Below are 20,548 nucleotides of genomic sequence, written 5' to 3' on the forward strand. Positions count from 1 at the left end.
CACACACACACACACACACACTCACAATTGCACACACACGCTCACACACACTCGCTCACACTCACACTCCTGTCACACACACTCACTCTCTCACACACACACACATTCCTGTCACTCACACTCTCTCGCTCGCTCTCTCACACACACTCACACTCTCACACACTTGTACACACTCACTCACGCTCACATACGTACACAAATGCTCGCTCACACTCTCACACACTCTCGCACAGACACTCACTCTCACTCACACACTCCTGTCACACACACTCTCTCTCTCACACACACACACATACTCACACTTGCACACACACTAGCTCACACTCACACTCCTGTCACACACACTCACTCTCTCACACACACACACATTCCTGTCACTCACACTCACTCTCTCACACACACACACACACATGTCCACACTCTCACACACCTTCACACTCTCACACACTTGTACACACTCACTCACACTCACATACGTACACACATGCTCGCTCACACTCTCACAGACACTCACACTCTCACTCACACACACACACTCACACACTCCTGTCACTCACACTCTCTCTCTGTCTCTCACACACACTCACTCTCACGCACACTCGCTCACACTCACACACTCGCAGACACTCACAATCGCACACTCTCGCACACACTGACACTCACACACACTTGCTCACACTCACTCACACACTCAAGCAGACACTCACTCACACACTCTCGCAAAAACTCACATTCTCACACACTCTTGCACACACTGACACTCACGCAGACACTCACTCACACACACTTGCAGACACACACACACACACACGCATACACTCATGCACACACTTGCTCACACTCATTCTCTCACACACACACACACACACACACTTGCTCACGCTCACTCTTACACACACACACACTCTCTCTCGCTCTCTCACACACACACACACACACTCTCTCTCTCTCTCTCACACTCTCTCTCTCTCTCTCACACACACACACACACACACACAGTGTTTCTGGAGAAAAATCCAGCTCAGCTCATGCGTCTCTCTCTCTCTGTGGAAGTAGGCCATGTAAAGATAGCTGCTTCAAGCAGCCTAAGTTCTGACCCCTAAAATATCAGCGAGAAACTGCGGCGGATGGAGTCGCATCTGTCTCTGTACGTTTGTGTGACGCTTCATCGTTTCTGCTTTAGCTAATCACAGATCTGATGGTTGCCGTGGCGACAGGGCCTGTTTCTTCCAGCCTGTTGTGTTGCACGTCACAGGAAGTGCAGTGGATCCTCCGACATCATAGTGTGTGTGTGTGTGTGTGTTTGTTTTGGTTCAGTTTTGTAAAAACTCCAGTTACATTCATGTACAGTTGATACTGATATGCAAAATCATTGCATTTATCATATGCATTTATTTTTGGCCACATTAAATACCAGAGCCACGTGTTTTTCTCTTCTGAAGACACTGGAGAGAGAGAGAGAGACAGACAGGTCACTGGAGGCCCTCCTGTAATATGCCTGCCTGTATCTTTCTGTGCTTATGGAGACTCGACCCTTCTGCTGTAAAACAGAGACAGACAGCCAGACGGAGGACGAGAGCAGAGAAACAGAAAGAGAAACCAGCAGCAGCAGCTTGAGAAAGAGCAGCTGTGAGAGAGAGAGAGAGACAGGCTGAAGTGAGGAGGGGAGCAGAGAGCTGAGCTCAGAGAGAGACGCTGGTGTTCAGAGCGCAGATCCCCCCGCCGGCGCGAGCAGTGGTGCGGCCCGTTGCGCTCAGAGCTGTTATTGTGCGGCGCTGCAGCACACAGAGACAGACACACGGAGCTTCACGCTTTCTCAGCCTCATTCAGGAGACACCGCGGCAGACGACGAGCTACAGACGGTGCTGAGACCTTCCCCACCTCCGCCGCTGGCCTCCATCCCTTACTCTCCTTAAAAGAAGAGGAGAACGGAGGAGGAGGAGGAGGAGGAAGAGCGCCCCCTCCCCTCGCACCAGCAGAGAGAGAGAGAGAGAGAGAGAGAGAGAGAGAGAGAGAGAGAGTGTGTTTTATTCCTCCCTGGTTCGGCTCCGTTCTTCTCTCGGGAGCGAGCGGCTTGCCCATGTCTGTCAACTCAGAAAAATCTTCTTCCCCAGAAAGGTAACATCATCTTCATCATCATCACCTTCATCATCACACTCTCGCTGTCTGTCTGTCCCGCTGTCCTCCATTTCATCTCTTCTGTCTCTCTCTCTGTCTGTCTGTCTGTGGCTGATATGAAGTCAAGCACAGAGAGGTGCTGTAATGTTTCATGCTGTACACACACACACACACACACACACACACTCTCTCTCTGGTGTTCTTCATGCTGGTCTCTTGTGCAGCAGCAACGCTACATATATTGCGGCGTGTGTCGTCACAGCACTGTTATTTGGGGCATCAGAAGCAGATCTCAGAAACACAGAAAGGGTGATTTTGCAGCAAAGAAATTCCTTCCTCAACCGTTGCATTATGAAGACGTTTTAATGTATTTCACAGAGCCAAATGAACATGCATCTCAGAGGATGTGCAAGCGAATAAACACCCACATTTAGCGTCACGTGACTGAATGAGTGTGAACATGAATCTCGAGCTCCAGATGAGCTCCAGATGTGTGTACGGCCGATGTTCCCTGAATGTTCAGAAGCATGATGTGATGTGTGATCTAAAACTTCCTGATGGACAGACACAGACAGACGTACAGTAGGCTAAAGTGTCAGGAGAGAGCTTTTGTTGGCCTGCAGCGTGACAGAGATGCACTGGAGGATGTCTGTCTTGCCTAAAATTAGATGTTCGGCTGTGAATCTTGAGCTTGTGAAGGTCCCCAGAGGCGGGTCACGTGAGCCTCTACAAAACCCTCAGTCCAGCTCTGATCATGTGATCCAGATGTGTTATTAAGACATAATCCAGGACAAATGCTCCTCCAAAACGACCTCACTGAAACCAGCAGGTTCTGGAAATAGACTGATCTGACCCATCCGACAGTGAGGCACAGGCTGTGCTAGTTAGGATGGATAGTGAGAGGGCTGCGTGTCTTGGCGTGCTGATTTCCATCTTAACGGGCCAGGTTTGTGGACGAGTGTAGACGTGATCATGACCAATCTGCCTCACACAGTTAGCAGGCTAATCAGATGATGTGGGTCATAAACAACAACAAAAACAGGGCAGAGAGGAGCTGGGATGTTTGCGTTGTTTGGTGAACGGCTCAGACCTGCTGACTAGCACACTACACCCAGCACAGAGACAGCAAGTCAAGTCACCTCTGTTTATATAGAGCTTTATACAATACTGATTGTGTCAAAACAGCTTCATTCTGATTGTGACTGTCAAACAGCAAAATAGTTTGTCAATAATGCAAGAGGACAATAACAAAGAGTCGTTTTCCAGCTAAAGTCTGTCCATTGATGATTCAGTGATTTGGGGGTTTGGGGGGTCTGACCCCCCTAAAGAAGGCTTTATCCCCCCTGATGGACGTCAACACTAGATGTAAGGGGGGTCAGATAGAAAGAAGAATAGCCTACACATAATGTGGAGATTTACTTGTAAATATTAAGATGCATTTCTATAGCCTTGACTGATTAAAAAAAATAAAAAATTTGGCAGCTCCTGAAATGAGCCGTTCTGACATGACCTGAGCGGTTGAAGAATACGCTATAGCACTGATTCAGAGACGTGCATTTATTGCTTGGACGGAGCAAGAACACCTGAAATGCATGTGTAGATTCAGTCGAGTGATAAAGTTTACCCTCTTCAACTTAATGCTGTTGAACTGAATTTACAGAGCAAACTGTTTGCTAAAATAACCATAACATTAACATCACCGCTAGCTGAAATACAAGCGCACGGTTCTGTCCGTCAGATGCGCGTGAAAGCTGCATGTGTTACTATAACAAACACTGCGTGTTTTCTTTCAGAATCATCACTGGCTGGTAGAAAGACAAAAATAGGTTACATAAAAGTTTTTAACCTAAAAATGAAGATAAAGTAAAGGTGTGAATAATTACATTTTAGACACATTGTCAGTAATTTCGCTAACGAAAATAAAGCCCTAGGAGAACTGTTGTGCATCTCTGATCAACACACAGCGGTGTTTCATTAATGAATCCACGTTTTTAAATGAATCGAGTGAATCAGTGATTCAGTGAACCATTCATAAAGGCAGTTGCTTCGTTTCTGAATGAATCTGCCGTTTGAACGAATCGATTGATTGAATGACTCTGAATGACCTACTGCCGTGTTTAGTTTTATGTTTAGAGTATCGGTTCTTTTTTTTAATAATTTCATATTTCACTATTTATTTGCATGTTTGTATGTTGAATTTAAATATTTCTTTCTAAAGCTACTTATATTTCAGCTACTTTTTTGTAATGTCTATTCAGTGATTTTTTTTCTAAATTAACACAATAACTATTATCTTTAATAATAACTTTATCTTTAATAGGCACATGATGTGCATGTTAATTAATTAATCTCATTAATTTGAATTATTAATCAGCACATTATGCAATTAGATTTTTTTTTTTAAATAAGCACTTGACAGCCCTATTTAAAACATTAAACCCCCCCCCCAAGTGCTCTGACCCCCCCAATGGTCACTGTGTAATTCACACCATGGATGTCATCATCCAGGTCAGATCTCTTCCAACTGTGTTTGTGCAATCAGTCAAGCGTCCCCAACTAAGCAAGCCAGAGGCGACAGCGGCAAGGAACCAAAACTCCATCGGTGACAGAATGGAGAAAAAACCTTGGGAGAAACCAGGCTCAGTCGGGGGCAGTTCTCCTCTGACCAGACGAAACCAGCAGTTCAATTCCAGGCTGCAGCAAAGTCAGATTGTGCAGAGGACTCATCTGGTTCCTGTGGTCTTGTCCCGGTGGTCGTCTGAGACAAGGTCTTTACAGGGGATCTGTATCTGGGGCTCATCTAGTTGTCCTGGTCTCCGCTGTCTTTCAGGGCTGTAGAGGTCCTCTCTAGGTGCTGATCCACCATCTAGGTTGGATATGTACTGGATCCGGGTGACTGCAGTGACCATCTGATCTGACTACAGTCTGGATCTGAGTGGCTCCCGGTTCCGGTTGTCCTAATTAATGCAGCCTAACAATCCTTTAACGGATTTGAATATTAGAAATGTGTTAGTGTGTTATGTGTAAGCCAGGTTAAAGAGATGGGTCTTTAATCTAGATTTAAACTGACAGAGTGTGTCTGCCTCCCGAACAATGTTAGGTAGGTTATTCCAGAGTTTGGGCGCTAAATAAGAATTTTGTTTGTATGTTTCATCGGGCCGTGACGAAATATAGAACTGAGTATCATCAGCATAACAGTGAAAGCTAACACCGTGTTTACTGATGGTATCTCCCAAGGGTAACATGTAAAGCGTGAAGAGTAACGGCCCTAGTACTGAGCCTTGAGGTACTCCATACTGCACTTGTGATCGATATGATACCTCTTCATTCACTGCTATGAATTGATGGCGGTCAGATAAGTCAGATTTGAACCATGCCAAAGCAATTCCACTAATGCCTACATAATTTTGTAGTCTAATCAAAAGAATTTTGTGGTCAATAGTGTCAAAATGTCAGGAAGTGACCATCTGAACGCCATAATAAAGCTTCTGTGTGCCAGATCTGATGAGTGGGATCTCTGGTTCAGTTTCTAGTAAGTGTCTCAATCAAAATCAGTCAAGTATCTTTCAAAGAATAAATGTCATGAAGCTCACAAACGTGCGACTAGATCTTCCTCAGATTAATTCGTAGCAGAGAATTTGTAAATCACATCAGACGGTCAGTGAACGGACTGTGACAGACGACTGGCGGGCAGTCCAAAGTTTATGCCAAGCGAACTGTTAACGTAACCTTAGCAGTGTAATGAGATCAGGTCAGTGTTGGAGATGGCATCAGGTCTGACGATTACTGCAGCAGTAGCATGGCCCAGTCCAGCCTAGCATCCATGCTCCATGTTCCCAACAAAATCTGAGATGATTTCAGAAAGCATTTCTTCAAGAATCTTTGTATCTGTGTAGACCAAGGGTGGGCAAACATTTTGACTCAAGGGCCACATCAGCTTTTTTGGATATAAGCAAGGGGCCGCATAGTATATGCATGACAAATGAAGCTTTGATTGATTTTTTTAAATTTTATTTATTCTAAATTGACTCAGTTACTACTGTATTGTATGAGTACTTGTACATGGAAGTATACATGGAAGCTCCATTCTTGTACCATCTCTACCTTTTTTTATGAGCATATAAGTTGATTGATGTGTAAGTCACATTTTATCATTTCATTCAGAAATAATGTAAAATAAACTAAATGTTTGCAAACATCATGTATTTTTCTTCCCCTCCACAACAAATCCTTTAAATTTTGCAGTATTCAGAACAGAAAAATGAATGAAAAATACAGGCATAAAACAAACTGAAATTATACTTGAATTCATTATAAACAATTATAAACCCCCTTTTATGAAAGCCTAAACTAATATATTTAAAGGGGTCATATGATGTTGCTAAAAAGAACGTTTTGTGTATTTGGTGTAATGAAATGTGGTTATGCATTTAAGGTTAAAAAAACACATTATTTTCCACATACTGTACATTATTGTTTCTCCTCTATGCCCCGTCTTTCTGAAACGCGTCGATTTTTACAAAGCTCATCGTTCTGAAAAGCGAGGTGTGCTGTGATTGGCCAGCTATCCAGTGCGTTGTGATTGGCCGAATACCTCAAGCGTGTGACGGAAATGTTACGCCCCTCACCATACTGTGATGATGCCCTGTCCGGCCGGAGCGACGAGACAAACACATTAAAACCCATTATAAACCAGGCATTTGTTGCATCCAGTGGGGACATAATTACTGATTATAATGACTTATACTGTCTTTTTACGCATTGCGTTGCGTTGCAATGCACAACTTGCATTAGTGATCGGAGAAGTGACAAACAGCAAGCGCTACTCTACACTGCCCAAAACTCGAGTTTGAATCATCAGTGGCAAATCCTTTAAATGAAAACGTACTTATTGATACGTCTGTTATCGGTCTGTGCACAGGGAGCTCCAGCAACCTTAGTTTTTCCTGCAAAGTATGAAGTCTTACGGCACTTCGGTGGAAAAACCCAGTTACACGTCGTACTTGTCCAAGTAACCTGGCAACAGCTGGCAGCTTTAGCGCACGCTGTGAGGCCAGCCTGAGGGTGTGTGCAAAGCACCTGACATGGAGATAGCCGGTTAATTGGGCAGCGGTAGCCATTTTCGTTGCGTTGTCCATGGCTTCAAGTTCTCCGTCACCGTGCCGGATCTCCGGCGTGCAGTGTTTGGCTGTGGAAAAAAATAATCCTACATTTAAAAAAAACTTGTTGATATCACTTTCGAGTCCATGAGTTTGCCTAGCAATGGTGTGAGAGGAGCACAGCTTTCACTCTCAACCAAACTAACATTACTAGCCAATCAGAATGTTTTGCTCTTATAAACAGGAGACGTGCATAATAGTATCCAACTGCAGAGTCGCAGCCCTGATGAATGGAGAAACGCGACATGTTGAAAAGCTGCGAGGCGCAATGTTCAAAGATGCCCATCTAGCGCATATTTACATAGAAAAACTCATTAAAAAGCAACTGAGCTTTGTAAACAGCTCAGCGTAATCACGTCATCTCCATAAGAACGATTTTTGAAAAGGTCCTGTTCACACATGATCTCTTAATGTTAACTTACCGGTAATTTACCAGTAAAGACTGTATGTGTGAAAGGGGCTAAACTCCTTCCTCTGTATATGCTGTGAGTTTGAATTGCTTAACCTTCATCTGGGAAAACTGTGCATTTTCTCAATAGATTTGTAACGTAAATCATTTATAAACCTTTGCCAACACAGGAGAATGCATCATGTTTCTAAATATTCGATTTATTGTACATCGCGATTTCAAAATAAAAGTTTCTGAGTTTGCATGTGGCCAAATATTAAAATTGAATGGATTTAAGCATCGTTTAATCACACTGGATGAAAGTGCCTGGCGGGCCGTAGTTTTCCCTCCTCTGGTGTAGACCATAAATCTCCAGAGTGATCATCAGATCAGCTAAGATCACTCGTCTGACTGTGAGGTTTTGTAGGCCAGTGTGAAGCATGACAATATGAGAGTCATCAGTCTTCTGAATCAACCCACGGCTGTCATGTGATCCGGTTAGTGGAAATGACACCAGCTGATGAAGGCCGTCCTGACGTGTGTGTGCGTGCGTGTGTGTGTGTGCGTGCGTGTGTGTGTGTGTGTGTGTGTGTGTGTGTGTGTCCATGTCCAGTGATCAGTCTGTCTGCTGACTATCACCGAGCTCCAGAGACTAAATATGCTATTTATTGTACATCGTGATTTCAAAATCAATTCTGAGTTTGCATGTGGCCAAATATTAAAATTGAATGGATTTAAACATCGTTTAATCACGCTGTAAAGTGAAACGTCACCAGGCCGTTGGCGCCCTATGCAGGTGTTTGTTATAATACATAATGTACTTAAGTTGGTTATGTTCATATGTGTAGGCATATTACATTATGTATTTTAACAGTGTTGTTCAATAAAACCATGTAATTACTTGGTTTTGATACTTTATTTGAGCCAATTACTATTACCTCATCATTAGTTTATATATAAATAGTCATACTAAAGCCTGGTTTTCACTTAGGTCTATTTGTGTTACTAAAAAATATCAGATTACTCAGTTATATAATACAAAATAATCAGTAGATTACTTGATTACCAAAATAATCATTAGTTACAGCCCTAGATTAGTTAAAATATTTCAAAATACAACTACGTAGATCAATACGTAGATCAATCAACACATCATATTCTAGTAAGGGATCCATGGTATGATTCACTGAAGAAGGCTTACTGCCAAAACGTTTGATTGTTCTCTGCTGCAAATTTAAAATAAATTGAAAAGTGTTTAAGAAGATTAGACAGACAGAGAGACAGGGAGTGCGGATCCCTTACTAGAATATGAAGAGTTGATTGATCTACGCACCCTAGACTAAAGTTGAGCGCAGTGAACTTTATTTTTTCATGAATTTTGAACCAACAGTTTGAATAAGAAAAGCAATAACTTTGCCATAGTATCCTTTCAAATGTTAAAGTTGCCACAGTCGTTGCATGAAAAAAGTTCAGGCTCAGGATTTTTTTTTGCTTTAACCCCTGCAAATGTGTACGCTTTTGACGTTGATCGCTTTATATAAACCACTTTGGAATATAAATCGCAGCATGTTTCAGATGATTAAAAATAAATTATAATCCGGAAAACAGCAGAAGAACCAAAACCCAAATACACATTGACTAAGCAAATAAATATAGCTAATAAATAATAGGATAAAAGCAACGAACCATTTCCATGTTTTACCCTCAAAATTACTTTTTATTGACTTTCTGTGTCCCACTCTCTCCTACAAACACACACATACAAGTCAAGCCAAGTCACCTTTATTTATACAGCGCTTTTAACAATACAGATTGCATCAAAGCACCTTTACAGTATTAAATAGGAAAATAGTGTCAATAATGCAAAAGGACAATAGTAAACTCTCAATTTTTAGTTAAAGGCAGTTCATCATTGAATCCAGAGATGTTATGATCCAGCCCAGTTCAGTTTAAATAGTATCTGTGCAATCTGTACAGACACACGGACACGAGCACAAGTGGAACAAACAAACAACTAACCTGCAACTTTATCAGTAAAACAGTTTTGCAACTGAAAAACTACATGACATTTCTCAATAACGCCGCTGTTTTTGAAGTAGTTAAACTTACGGATTCGCTTTTGTTAGAGATGCTGGTGCCAAATAATGTTAAGAGACAAACATGCAGTACTCTGGTAATTTACACACGTTTAATACATCTCTCTCTCTCATAACTGCATTAGTCTGCATATTAAAAGCTGACGCCTCTGTTACTAGCATTAAAATAAAATGACCATTTATAACAACTCTGTAACAAGTTCCATGGATTATGATTCATTTTTGTTTGCTGTTTTGGGGTGGTAATATTCTATATTAGGCTATATATTATTGGGCAAGGGGGACCCAAACATTTATTTTGCCTATGTCACAGTGAGAGGTTAATCTGACCCTCACGATATTACTGAGTGCATTCTAATTCTGACTGAATATAACTGTATGACCGACGTAACTGTTATATAAGGCATTGCAGGCTACCACGGCATCTATTGGATTTTGCTGATGTTGGATCAAGGGCTGGATGAAAGTGCCCGGCGGGCCGTATATGGCCTGTGGGCCGTAGTTTTCCCTCCTCTGGTGTAGACCATAAATCTCCAGAGTGATCATCAGATCAGCTAAGATCACTCGTCTGACTGTGAGGTTTTGTAGGCCAGTGTGAAGCATGACAATATGAGAGTCATCAGTCTTCTGAATCAACCCACGGCTGTCATGTGATCCGGTTAGTGGAAATGACACCAGCTGATGAAGGCCGTCCTGACGTGTGTGTGTGTGTGTGTGTGTGTGTGTGTGTGTGTGTGTGTCCAGTGATCAGTCTGTCTGCTGACTATCAGCGAGCTCCAGAGACTCTTAAAACACAGTTCAGCTGCACACTCTCCAGCATGAAAAGGGCTTTGTGTTCTCATGTGAGAAGGTGCTGTGGAATGTGATTTATTGATTTTATATATTGTGTATTATTTTGTGTATCCCTACCAGTGTACAGATGCTCAGAGGAACTGTTCACAGAAATTCTGTTGTCATTCACTCATCCTCATGTCTCAGACCTGTAGGACTTTCTTTACTCTGTCAGACACAGCAGAATATACGATGTTTGAGGTTTCTGTCAAGACCTCTTTAACCTCTTTAATGTGTTTGGGTTAGAGACTGCTGCTGTGCTTAAACCAAGTACATTTTCTTTTATTTTTTGCATTACCAATACATAGAGGTACTCGTTCAAATTAAAAACGGTCAAGTAACCAGCAGTTTTTGGACCACTTGAGATGGCTGACCCAGTAAACCAGTAAATAACCTGTCTAATGTTCTTATTTCAGCTGAAGAGTACTAGTCACTAGTGGTTAGTGGCGCGGCTGTATGTGTGTCGCTGTAAACCGCGTCTGTTTGGCTGACTGACAACTCTTTTAAGGATTATGAATAATAATTAACTAGTAGTACATATAGATAAAGTAGATGTTTGTAGTTATTAAATGGTATTTTACACTGTCCTGGACTCCGATTGGTCGAGCAGGAGTGCTGATGTCACTTTCCTTCTGCAGGTGCATCGATACACCAGTCGGGTTACGTTTAGCTTTATACTGCCTTCTTGTTTACTGAAATATATAATGAAGATGAATGGTTTATTCTGATAAATGTAACTCTTCAGTGAGCATTACTTCTGTTGCTGCTGTTTCATAGAAGCATTTAGGCGTCTGAATCACTGTAATGCTCGAGTTGCTTTAGTGTCATTTATATCAGCATTATATTGACATCTCTGCTCTGTAGACATCAGCGTCTGCCACTGAAAAACATCCACCGACACAAGTGGAACTGCTGAAATGAGAAGAAGATTTGTTGTGTGTGAGTGTGAGTTCTGGACTGTGTGTGAATTGGTCATGAGATTCCTGGTGTCGCTCTCGTTCCCTGAACGCTTCTCAGAGACACAGAGAGACAGAGAGGGAGAGACAGACTGTTCTGGAGCAGAAGACTTTAGCCAAACATCCCTCCATCATTATGGATCATAGTCACTCTCATTCCAGCAGGACGTTTGGTTTAGCGCTCAGTGCACTGCGATTACGGCATCGAGCCAAACGCAGGTAAAGAGAGAGTGTGTGTGTGTGTGTGTGTGTGTGTGAGATGAGTTCTTATACCAGACAGCCATGGTGAGTCACCAGCTAGGCGATGAGATCTAACCCTAACTCATCTCAGCCAATCAAAACAGCTCAGATACACGACAACGCTGAACACTGAGGTCTTTAAAGGGGTCATATGATGCCGCTAAAAAGAACATTAAAGTTACTCCTTCTTTCTTTGCGTGAACATTTGGGCGGCGTTATGCAAATCTTCCCACATAGTGATGTAGACATGTGGGGGCGTGTTAGAACGAGGCGTTTTAGGTAGGCGTGTCTGATGCTTAACTTTTATAAAGAATATCTCTTTGGATTTGAGACTTTAGTCTTTGCAACTTTACAGATCTTCTTTATGCACCAAGAGCTTTTAACACTCCAAAGAGAAAGAACAATTGAAATCACATCATATGACCCCTTTAAAAAACTGCCTGTTGAAGTTTCTGGATTATAAACATCTCTGACACACACAATCTCATGGTGACCCTGTGTTTGTGGACTCGGCACACGCCGCTCAGAATGTCACGCTGGTCTGTGAATGTGATTGAGGGGATTGAATGGAGATACTGAACCAGATTTGTTTACAGGAACAAATAGTGTGTGTGTGTGTATATACAGTATATATATATATATATATATATATATATATATATATATATATATAGGCTATATATTTTTTTCCAAGAGCTTTTAACACTCCAAAGAGAAAGAACAATTGAAATCACATCATATGACCCCTTTAAAAAACTGCCTGTTGAAGTTTCTGGATTATAAACATCTCTGACACACACAATCTCATGGTGACCCTGTGTTTGTGGACTCGGCACACGCCGCTCAGAATGTCACGCTGGTCTGTGAATGTGATTGAGGGGATTGAATGGAGATACTGAACCAGATTTGTTTACAGGAACAAATAGTGTGTGTGTGTGTATATACAGTATATATATATATATATATATATATATATATATATATATATAGGCTATAAATTCTTTTTTTTTTGTAAAAATGCAGCATTATTCTGTAGTATTTATAATTTAATGTTTATAAAAACAGTTGAAAATTGTGGAATGTCCCCATTAGCTGAGTGAATGTTTGTGTGTGTCTGCATGTGTGTTTCATTCTTATAAAATGAATCTGATGTCAAGCTGGATTCTAGATTCGTGTCTCTAGTTTCTATGGCAACAGGAGGAAGGTGTTTTCTGTGCTTCCGAGACGGTGGCTGACCGCTGAGTGTGTGTTTCATAAACTCAGTCCTTCATGCACAGTAAATGGAAATGTGTGTGTGTGTTTGTAGGCCCGACACACAGAAGGTTCCGTCCACTCCTCCTCCTCCTCCTCCCCCTCCTCTGCCACCCCCTCCCGAGCCTGTGGCCCCGCCGGAGCCGGAGGAGGTGATTCTGGGCTCTGATGATGAAGAGCCTGTTGAAGTTTCTGGATTATAAACATCTCTGACACACACAATCTCATGGTGACCCTGTGTTTGTGGACTCGGCACACGCCGCTCAGAATGTCACGCTGGTCTGTGAATGTGATTGAGGGGATTGAATGGAGATACTGAACCAGATTTGTTTACAGGAACAAATAGTGTGTGTGTGTGTATATACAGTATATATATATATATATATATATATATATATATATATATATAGGCTATAAATTCTTTTTTTTTTGTAAAAATGCAGCATTATTCTGTAGTATTTATAATTTAATGTTTATAAAAACAGTTGAAAATTGTGGAATGTCCCCATTAGCTGAGTGAATGTTTGTGTGTGTCTGCATGTGTGTTTCATTCTTATAAAATGAATCTGATGTCAAGCTGGATTCTAGATTCGTGTCTCTAGTTTCTATGGCAACAGGAGGAAGGTGTTTTCTGTGCTTCCGAGACGGTGGCTGACCGCTGAGTGTGTGTTTCATAAACTCAGTCCTTCATGCACAGTAAATGGAAATGTGTGTGTGTGTGTGTGTTTGTAGGCCCGACACACAGAAGCCGCCCACCCCTCCTCCTCCTCCTCCCCCTCCTCTGCCACCCCCTCCCGAGCCTGTGGCCCCGCCGGAGCCGGAGGAGGAGATTCTGGGCTCTGATGATGAAGAGCAGGAGGATCCGGCCGACTACTGCAAAGGTACCGCACCCGTCTGTCTGTCTCTCCGTCTGTCTGTCTATCTGTCTCTCCGTCTGTCTGTCTACCTCTGTCGGTCTATGTCTGTCTGTCTCTCTGTCTGTCTGTCTGTCTGTCTGTGTCTGTCTGTCTCTCTGTCTCTCCGTCGGTCTGTCTGTCTGTCTGTCTGTCTCTCTGTCTCTGTCTGTCTGTCTCTCTGTCTCTTTGTCTGCCTCTGTCTGTCTCTCTGTCTGTCTGTCTCTCTGTCTGTCTGTCAGGAGAGCTTCCAGGTTTCTGTCTATGTTGAGTAAAACTGGACTGACACTGACCTGATTTATGCCTCGTTCTTCACAGGTGCGTGAGTTCCCAGCTACCATTATTTTTTTGTCATCACTGAATGTGATATGTTCAGTCTTGTAGTTTTAGTAGCAGAAATAGTTCTCAGTAGTAGTTTGTCGTCGTCTTCTCCTCTTGAGTGGAAATCTAGTAATGCCAGTAGTACTCTTGGCTATATGCACATCAATGACACAAACATACCACGGTAAAATATACAAGAAAAAAATACAAAGTGAAAGAAACCTGTGCTGGAAAAGGAGGAATCAAACTCAACCAATGGAATCAAGTGTTAAAACAGACTTTAATAAACGTGAGTGCTGGTCTGAGGACACCAGCCGTACAGTTGAGCTGAAGGAAACGTTAGCCGGATTCTCCTGTTTCTACAAGTACCATCAGTCGACTGTATCGTGTTTCTCTCGTGCTGCAGGAGGTTACCATCCCGTGAAGATCGGAGACCTGTTTAACGGCAGATACCATGTCGTCCGCAAGCTGGGCTGGGGTCACTTCTCCACCGTCTGGCTGTGCTGGGATATTCAGTGAGTGACCGCGTCACCAGTGCAGGCAGTGTGTGTGTGTGTGTGTGTGTTACTCAGTGCGAGTATAACCTGTGTGTTTGTGTGTGTTAACAGAGCGAAGCGTTTTGTTGCGATGAAGGTCGTAAAGAGTGCGCAGCACTACACAGAGACGGCACTGGATGAAATTAAATTACTCCGATGTGTGAGTATCTCCCACACACACATTGTTCATCAGGGGATCTTGTTTAAACTATTTATAATTTTACTTATAAAATTGTACATGTCTTTGACACATAGAATTACAGACTATTTCCACTCTCTAAAGACTCGGCAGCCGGGCACAGTTCAGGAAAAGGTCCGTGAGAGTGATTTTGTTCCTCTTTGAGATGGCCCCACAAGGCGCCGTTCATTTGCAGAACACAAGCTTCTGGAGGCACACAAGTCTGAACTAGCGAGTTCAGGTATATTGGTACACCTCAGTTCAACTCGGTTGCCAAATATCAAGAGTTTTAATCCCCCAGTCAGAGCTGTTCTTTTAAATGGCCCAGTGTTATGGTTAATCTTTCCAACCTGGCAACCATGTTTGCGATTGTGGTTGCTAAGTAGATGCACTTACGTGGCCTTGTTTTTTTGACTTTAAGAAAACATTAACATAATTTGGAATATGAAGTTAATATTAGGAATTTCACAGGTTTAGCTTTTGAGAAAATCTTTCACTAGACTTCTTAATGTAGAGACTGGGTTTATTTATAAGAGAAGCTAAATCATAATAATAATAAATAAAAATTCAATGGTCAATTAAACCATGCTTGTGAGTAGATTTGGTCTTGATCTGTGCTTATGTGGAAGTGCAGTAATTATGACTAAATGGAAAAAGTCCTTAAATATCAGATATAATCGTGATTATACAAGTTGAGCAAAACAGCAATTCATGCAGCGATTCTCAGCTTTCAGACGCAGTTGTACACACACCTGTCTGTCTCTTTGTCTGTCTCTCAGGTGCGTGAGACTGATCCTGATGATCCTAATAAGGACATGGTTGTTCAACTCATGGACGACTTCAATCTGGTTCTCAGACGTGTGTATGGTGTTTGAAGTTCTTGGTCATCATTTGCTCAAGTGGATCATCAAGTCTAATTATCAGGGTTTGCCGTTACCCTGCGTCAAGAGCATCATTACACAGGTAATTACGCACATCACGCACACTTCCCGAATCCGTAAACACAGGTGTCTAGCATCCAGACAGCATCAGCACGTATTCAATGTTTCATAATCAGCTGCCTGGAGATGCTTTGAGCCAATGAGATTTCACTGTGGGTGGAGCTACAAGAAACAGAACAGAAGTGACTGACAGAATGTCCTGTTAGCCGCGTCCCGCTTCAGAGACTGCGTCCTGCGAAGGTCACAGAGGTCGATCTGCGCGTCCTTAAATGAGACGGTCTTGTCTACGGAGGATTGCTCTTGTCGCCTAGCAACTGTGAGAGCTGCGGTTAACAAGCAGCAGGAACGTTTGTACTGGACTGTTTTAAAAAAAAGAAGGAAGCATTACAAGGCCATATTTGAAGCGGCTGTGAGCCTCTGAATTGGGACGCAGTGACAGTCAGACAGTAACTACGCAAAATCCTGGTGACGCCTCTGTCCACGCGCAGTACTCCAGCAACAGCAAAAGATGAAGAGTTCAACCAATCAGAGCGTTCTTGTTTTTCTGTTTTGCATTTAAGTAATTTCCGTGTGTTTTATTTCTCTCCAAACCGGCTCTGTTTGTGTGTATCTGTGGGTCTGTGCGCTGAGATGAGGAAATGCCTCCCCGCTTAAAATGCAACACACGCCGAACATCTTCACTTGTGAATGAGAAGTGTTTCTAAACCTGTTTTCCAGCAAAAGAGAATTATAACATACTAAACAACATCAGTTGGATGTGACCCCGAGGTGGTTTTAAGAACACAGATAAACTATACATTGTCGCAGTCGAGTGTCTATTGTCTTAATGTTTCATAATTCAAAGTGTTGTGTCTTCTTTTATTCAGTTACAAGGATAGCTGGATGCCTTTGGGTTCTATTACTTTTGCAATGCAAATGTGGATATTCTGTGCGAGTGCGCCCTCTGGTGTCCAGTGTGAATGAAACAGACAGTGCATGTGTTTATAGCACTAAATAATGGCCAATCTGTAAAAATAATACTTCTCTCAAAAGAAATTTGAAGTAGACATATGATAATCCATGTTTTTCTACAGTGTACAGAAGTTTTTGGAGAATTAATTTACAGTGTACTGATGTACTGGAGTTTTTTTTTTTTAAATAGCATTTTAAATACGGTTCTCCTAACCACAGAATACAACGTTTGGCATTTTCAGTGTGAAATCATCGTATTATTTCTGTGATGAAGCAATGGTCCAGTGTGTTCTAGACTCAGCTGAGGAACGCATGTGTTTGTGGTTTGGCTGCAGGTTCTGCAGGGCCTCGATTACCTTCACAGTAAGTGTAAGATCATCCACACGGACATCAAACCGGAGAACATCCTCATGTGTGTGGACGAGGCTTTCGTGCGCAGGATGGCGGTGGAGGCCACCGAGTGGCAGAAAGCCGGAGCGCCGCCGCCGTCTGGATCCGCTGGTATTCAGTTGTTCTGAATCGTGAATGATGATGAATGTGCTTGGTGACATTCTGACCGTGTTTCTCTGTGTTTGTTCGCAGTCAGCACGGCTCCTCAACTCCAGCAGGTCAGTGAAGCCGTCATTCTCACACACACATGCAGCTGTTTTACTGAAGAAAGCGGACAAATGTCCACCGTCTTCAACACATCAAAAACTCTAGTTTGCTGTATAGTTGTACATTACATACAAGCAGGGGCGTCTGACGGGGTAATAGTGGAACTGAGTAACGGGCCCTTGGCGAGGGAGGGCCATAATGATAGACTGATTATTATTATTAATATGATTGATGAGGTGTTGTGTTGTGAGGGGCCCACCCCCTTGGTTGTGTGACTGGGGCCCAACATTTGGTGCTATGCCCCTGCATACAAGAACATACAACTCTGATCTGTAGATATTTGTGATGCACATCGGTTTTTACAAAACTGAACCAAGCCGCCTTAGAAAGTGAGTTTTGATGATTAAGAGAACATGTCGCTGGATAGTGACTCCGCCGCCGAGCAAACGATCAGAATTCATCTGCTGAAGTACGAGAGAACGAGTGCATGAAGCGTGTTTGTCTGAGTTGTCTCCTGTGGTTTGGCGCCTCCTGCAGGTGGGGAAGATCTCCAAAAATAAAAAGAAGAAGCTGAAGAAGAAGCAGAAGCGGCAGGCGGAGCTGCTGGAGAGACGCATGCTGGAGATCGAAGCTCTGGAGCGAGAGGCGGAGAAGCAGAGAGCCGGAGGAGCGCCGGACGCTGCACACGGTCCCAGCCTGGCTCTGGCCGACAGCGAGGAAGATGAAGAGGATGATGAGGATGCAGATGAGGACGAGGAGGCCGAGGGAGAGAAGGAGCGGCCCGTCAGACTCACCAACCACACATGTGAGTTCAGTCCAGACGTCATCTTTTAAAAAAATAGGTGTTGATGAAAGTGATCCCTTGGTTTTAGGAATGTAAACAAATCCTGCTTCCCTAGACCAAATGTCTTCTTTTTAATCTTTGAAACATCTCATTTTCCCCGTGTGATCATGTATGTCACTGTTGCTCCCTTTTCAGTCGCCTTTAATTGGTAGATCATTTGTTCCTTAAGCAGGAACATTTCACATAACACTACTCTGTCTCCAGTGTTCAGCGTATGAAGTAACGCTTTCTGTTCACATTTTTGGCCAAAGATTTCTCCTAACATGCAGATGAAGATAGCTCCGTTACTGTCAGTGTGTAGCACTAGTTTATAATGGATAAACTGCTAGTGATGATCAGATGATCGGATTCTCTGGTCAGGACTTAATTAGTCGCTTAGTCGCAGAAAAAAATTCCACAGGAAGTGGTGAAGTCATGCAGTCCGTGACGGACAGATCGTTAACGGCTGTCGATGTTGTAATACAGTCGGACAGGACATCCAAACGCTCGCCTATCATTCATTGAATTCAAATATGGCTTTATCTGAAAGATGTATGTAGTAGTAGCAACTTTACATGGCTGCTCAATCTAATATAAAGCTAGTGCTCTAGTCCAGTGATTGTGTGAGAGTGTGGAAGCTGAACAGTAGCATGACAGATGGAGGCGCCGGTGCACTCACCTGCTCTTAAAATACTCTCTCATTTCTGGTCATACAGATAAGAGTAATAATGCTTCAAATGAACAACTACTAGTCGACCAGAAAAATCTTTAGTCGAGGGCAGCCCTAATATTTTATATATAAATCTAACATATTTTTCCTTAATATATACTGTGTGTGTGTGTTTTTATATATACATAATAAATATACACCGTACACACACATATAGTATGTAAACAAACTTTTATTTTGAATGTGATTTCGCAGCCCTAGTCACAATCACTGACACGGTTAAGCCACAGAAAGACGACTGATATCATCCAGTCACCATTCTCTGTGATTCATTCTCCCTCTTTAGCTGGTTCTTTAGGTCAGTAACATGAACAACTAATGAGCATCTGTGAGAATCTCCCACCATTATTGGAGAGTAAACTGTAATCGCTGCTAGTGATGAGCTAACAGCACTGAGAGTGACTACAGCGGCGCTTAACTAACTGGTTCTATTTTGAGGCACTGGGCCTCCCTCTGACACAACGTTCATGATGGAGTCATTTCCAATGCTCAGTCTGACCTGATACAAGTGATCACAATTCCCAGCAGTTTTTGATTGAGTTACTGATTGTTTACTTGTGTTTTACAAGCAGTAATAGTGTGGGCGGGTCTTGCATTAAACGGTAACAGTGTGTCTTGCATTAATAATATGGGCAGATCTTACAGTAATGGTGTGGGCAGGTCTTACAGTAATAAGTCTTACAGTAATAATGTGGGCATGTCTTGCATTAATAATGTGGGCGGGTCTTACAGTAATGTGTGGGCAGGTCTTACAGTTATAGTGTGTCTTGCATTAATGTGTTTTTTGATTTACACAAGTAAACAATCAGTAACTCAAAGTAAATTACAAGCAGTAATAATGTGGGTGGGTCTTGCATTAAACAGTAATAGTGTGGGCAGGTCTTGCATTAATAATGTAGGCGTCTCTTACAGTAATGATGTAGGCGTGTCTTACAGTGATCGTGTGTCTTGCATTAATAATGTGGGTGAGTAATACAGTAATAGTGTGGGCGGGTCTTGCAGTGATAATGTGGCGGGTCTTGCAGTAATAGTGTGGGCGGGTCTTGCAGTAATCGTGTGGGTGAGTAATACAGTAATGATGTAGGCGTGTCTTACAGTAATGGTACAGTAATAGTGTGGGTAGGTATTGCATTAATAATATGGGCGGGTCTTTCAGTAATAGTGTGTCTTGCATTAATAATGTGGGTGAGTCATACAGTAATAATGTGGGTGAGTCATACAGTAATAGTGTGGGCGGGTCTTACAGTGTTAGTGTGGGCGGGTCTTGCAGTAATCGTGTGGGTGAGTCATACAGTAATAGTGTGTCTTGGATTAATAATGTGGGTGAGTCATACAGTAATAGTGTGGGCGGGTCTTACAGTGATGGTGGGGGTGGGTCTTGCAGTAATGATGTGGGCGGGTCTTACAGTGATGGTGTGGGTGGGTCTTGCAGTAATGATGTGGGCGGGTCTTACAGTAATAGTGTGGGCGGCTCCTACAGTAATAATGTGAGCATGTCTTACAGTAATGGTACAGTAATAGTGTGGGTAGGTATTGCAT

The 20,548-nt window shown here is 42.7% G+C and overlaps 1 protein-coding gene and 1 long non-coding RNA gene across 2 annotated transcripts in view; one reads left to right on the forward strand and one right to left on the reverse strand.

The window, feature by feature from the left end:
* Positions 1 to 693, reverse strand: part of LOC107574155 (uncharacterized) — a 20,898-nt gene extending 20,205 nt beyond the window's left edge. Inside the window, exon 1 of the long non-coding RNA XR_001607627.1 lies at positions 660 to 693. This is a non-coding gene — a long non-coding RNA (uncharacterized lncRNA). The remainder of the gene's footprint in view (positions 1 to 659) is intronic.
* Positions 694 to 1,999: 1,306 nt separating this feature from the next.
* LOC107574156 (SRSF protein kinase 2-like) overlaps positions 2,000 to 20,548 on the forward strand; it is a 33,685-nt gene continuing 15,136 nt past the window's right edge. Inside the window, 10 exon segments of the mRNA XM_016260622.1 lie at positions 2,000 to 2,118; positions 13,095 to 13,191; positions 13,866 to 13,920; positions 14,660 to 14,768; positions 14,862 to 14,949; positions 15,747 to 15,817; positions 15,819 to 15,930; positions 17,195 to 17,360; positions 17,442 to 17,467; positions 17,994 to 18,261. Coding sequence (XP_016116108.1) covers positions 2,081 to 2,118; positions 13,095 to 13,191; positions 13,866 to 13,920; positions 14,660 to 14,768; positions 14,862 to 14,949; positions 15,747 to 15,817; positions 15,819 to 15,930; positions 17,195 to 17,360; positions 17,442 to 17,467; positions 17,994 to 18,261 — 1,030 coding nt within the window. The 5' untranslated portion in view covers positions 2,000 to 2,080.

Source organism: Sinocyclocheilus grahami, unplaced genomic scaffold (assembly GCF_001515645.1).
Source record: "Sinocyclocheilus grahami isolate Dianchi unplaced genomic scaffold, SAMN03320097.WGS_v1.1 scaffold2131.1, whole genome shotgun sequence".
In the NCBI taxonomy this organism is placed as follows: Eukaryota; Metazoa; Chordata; class Actinopteri; order Cypriniformes; family Cyprinidae; genus Sinocyclocheilus; species Sinocyclocheilus grahami.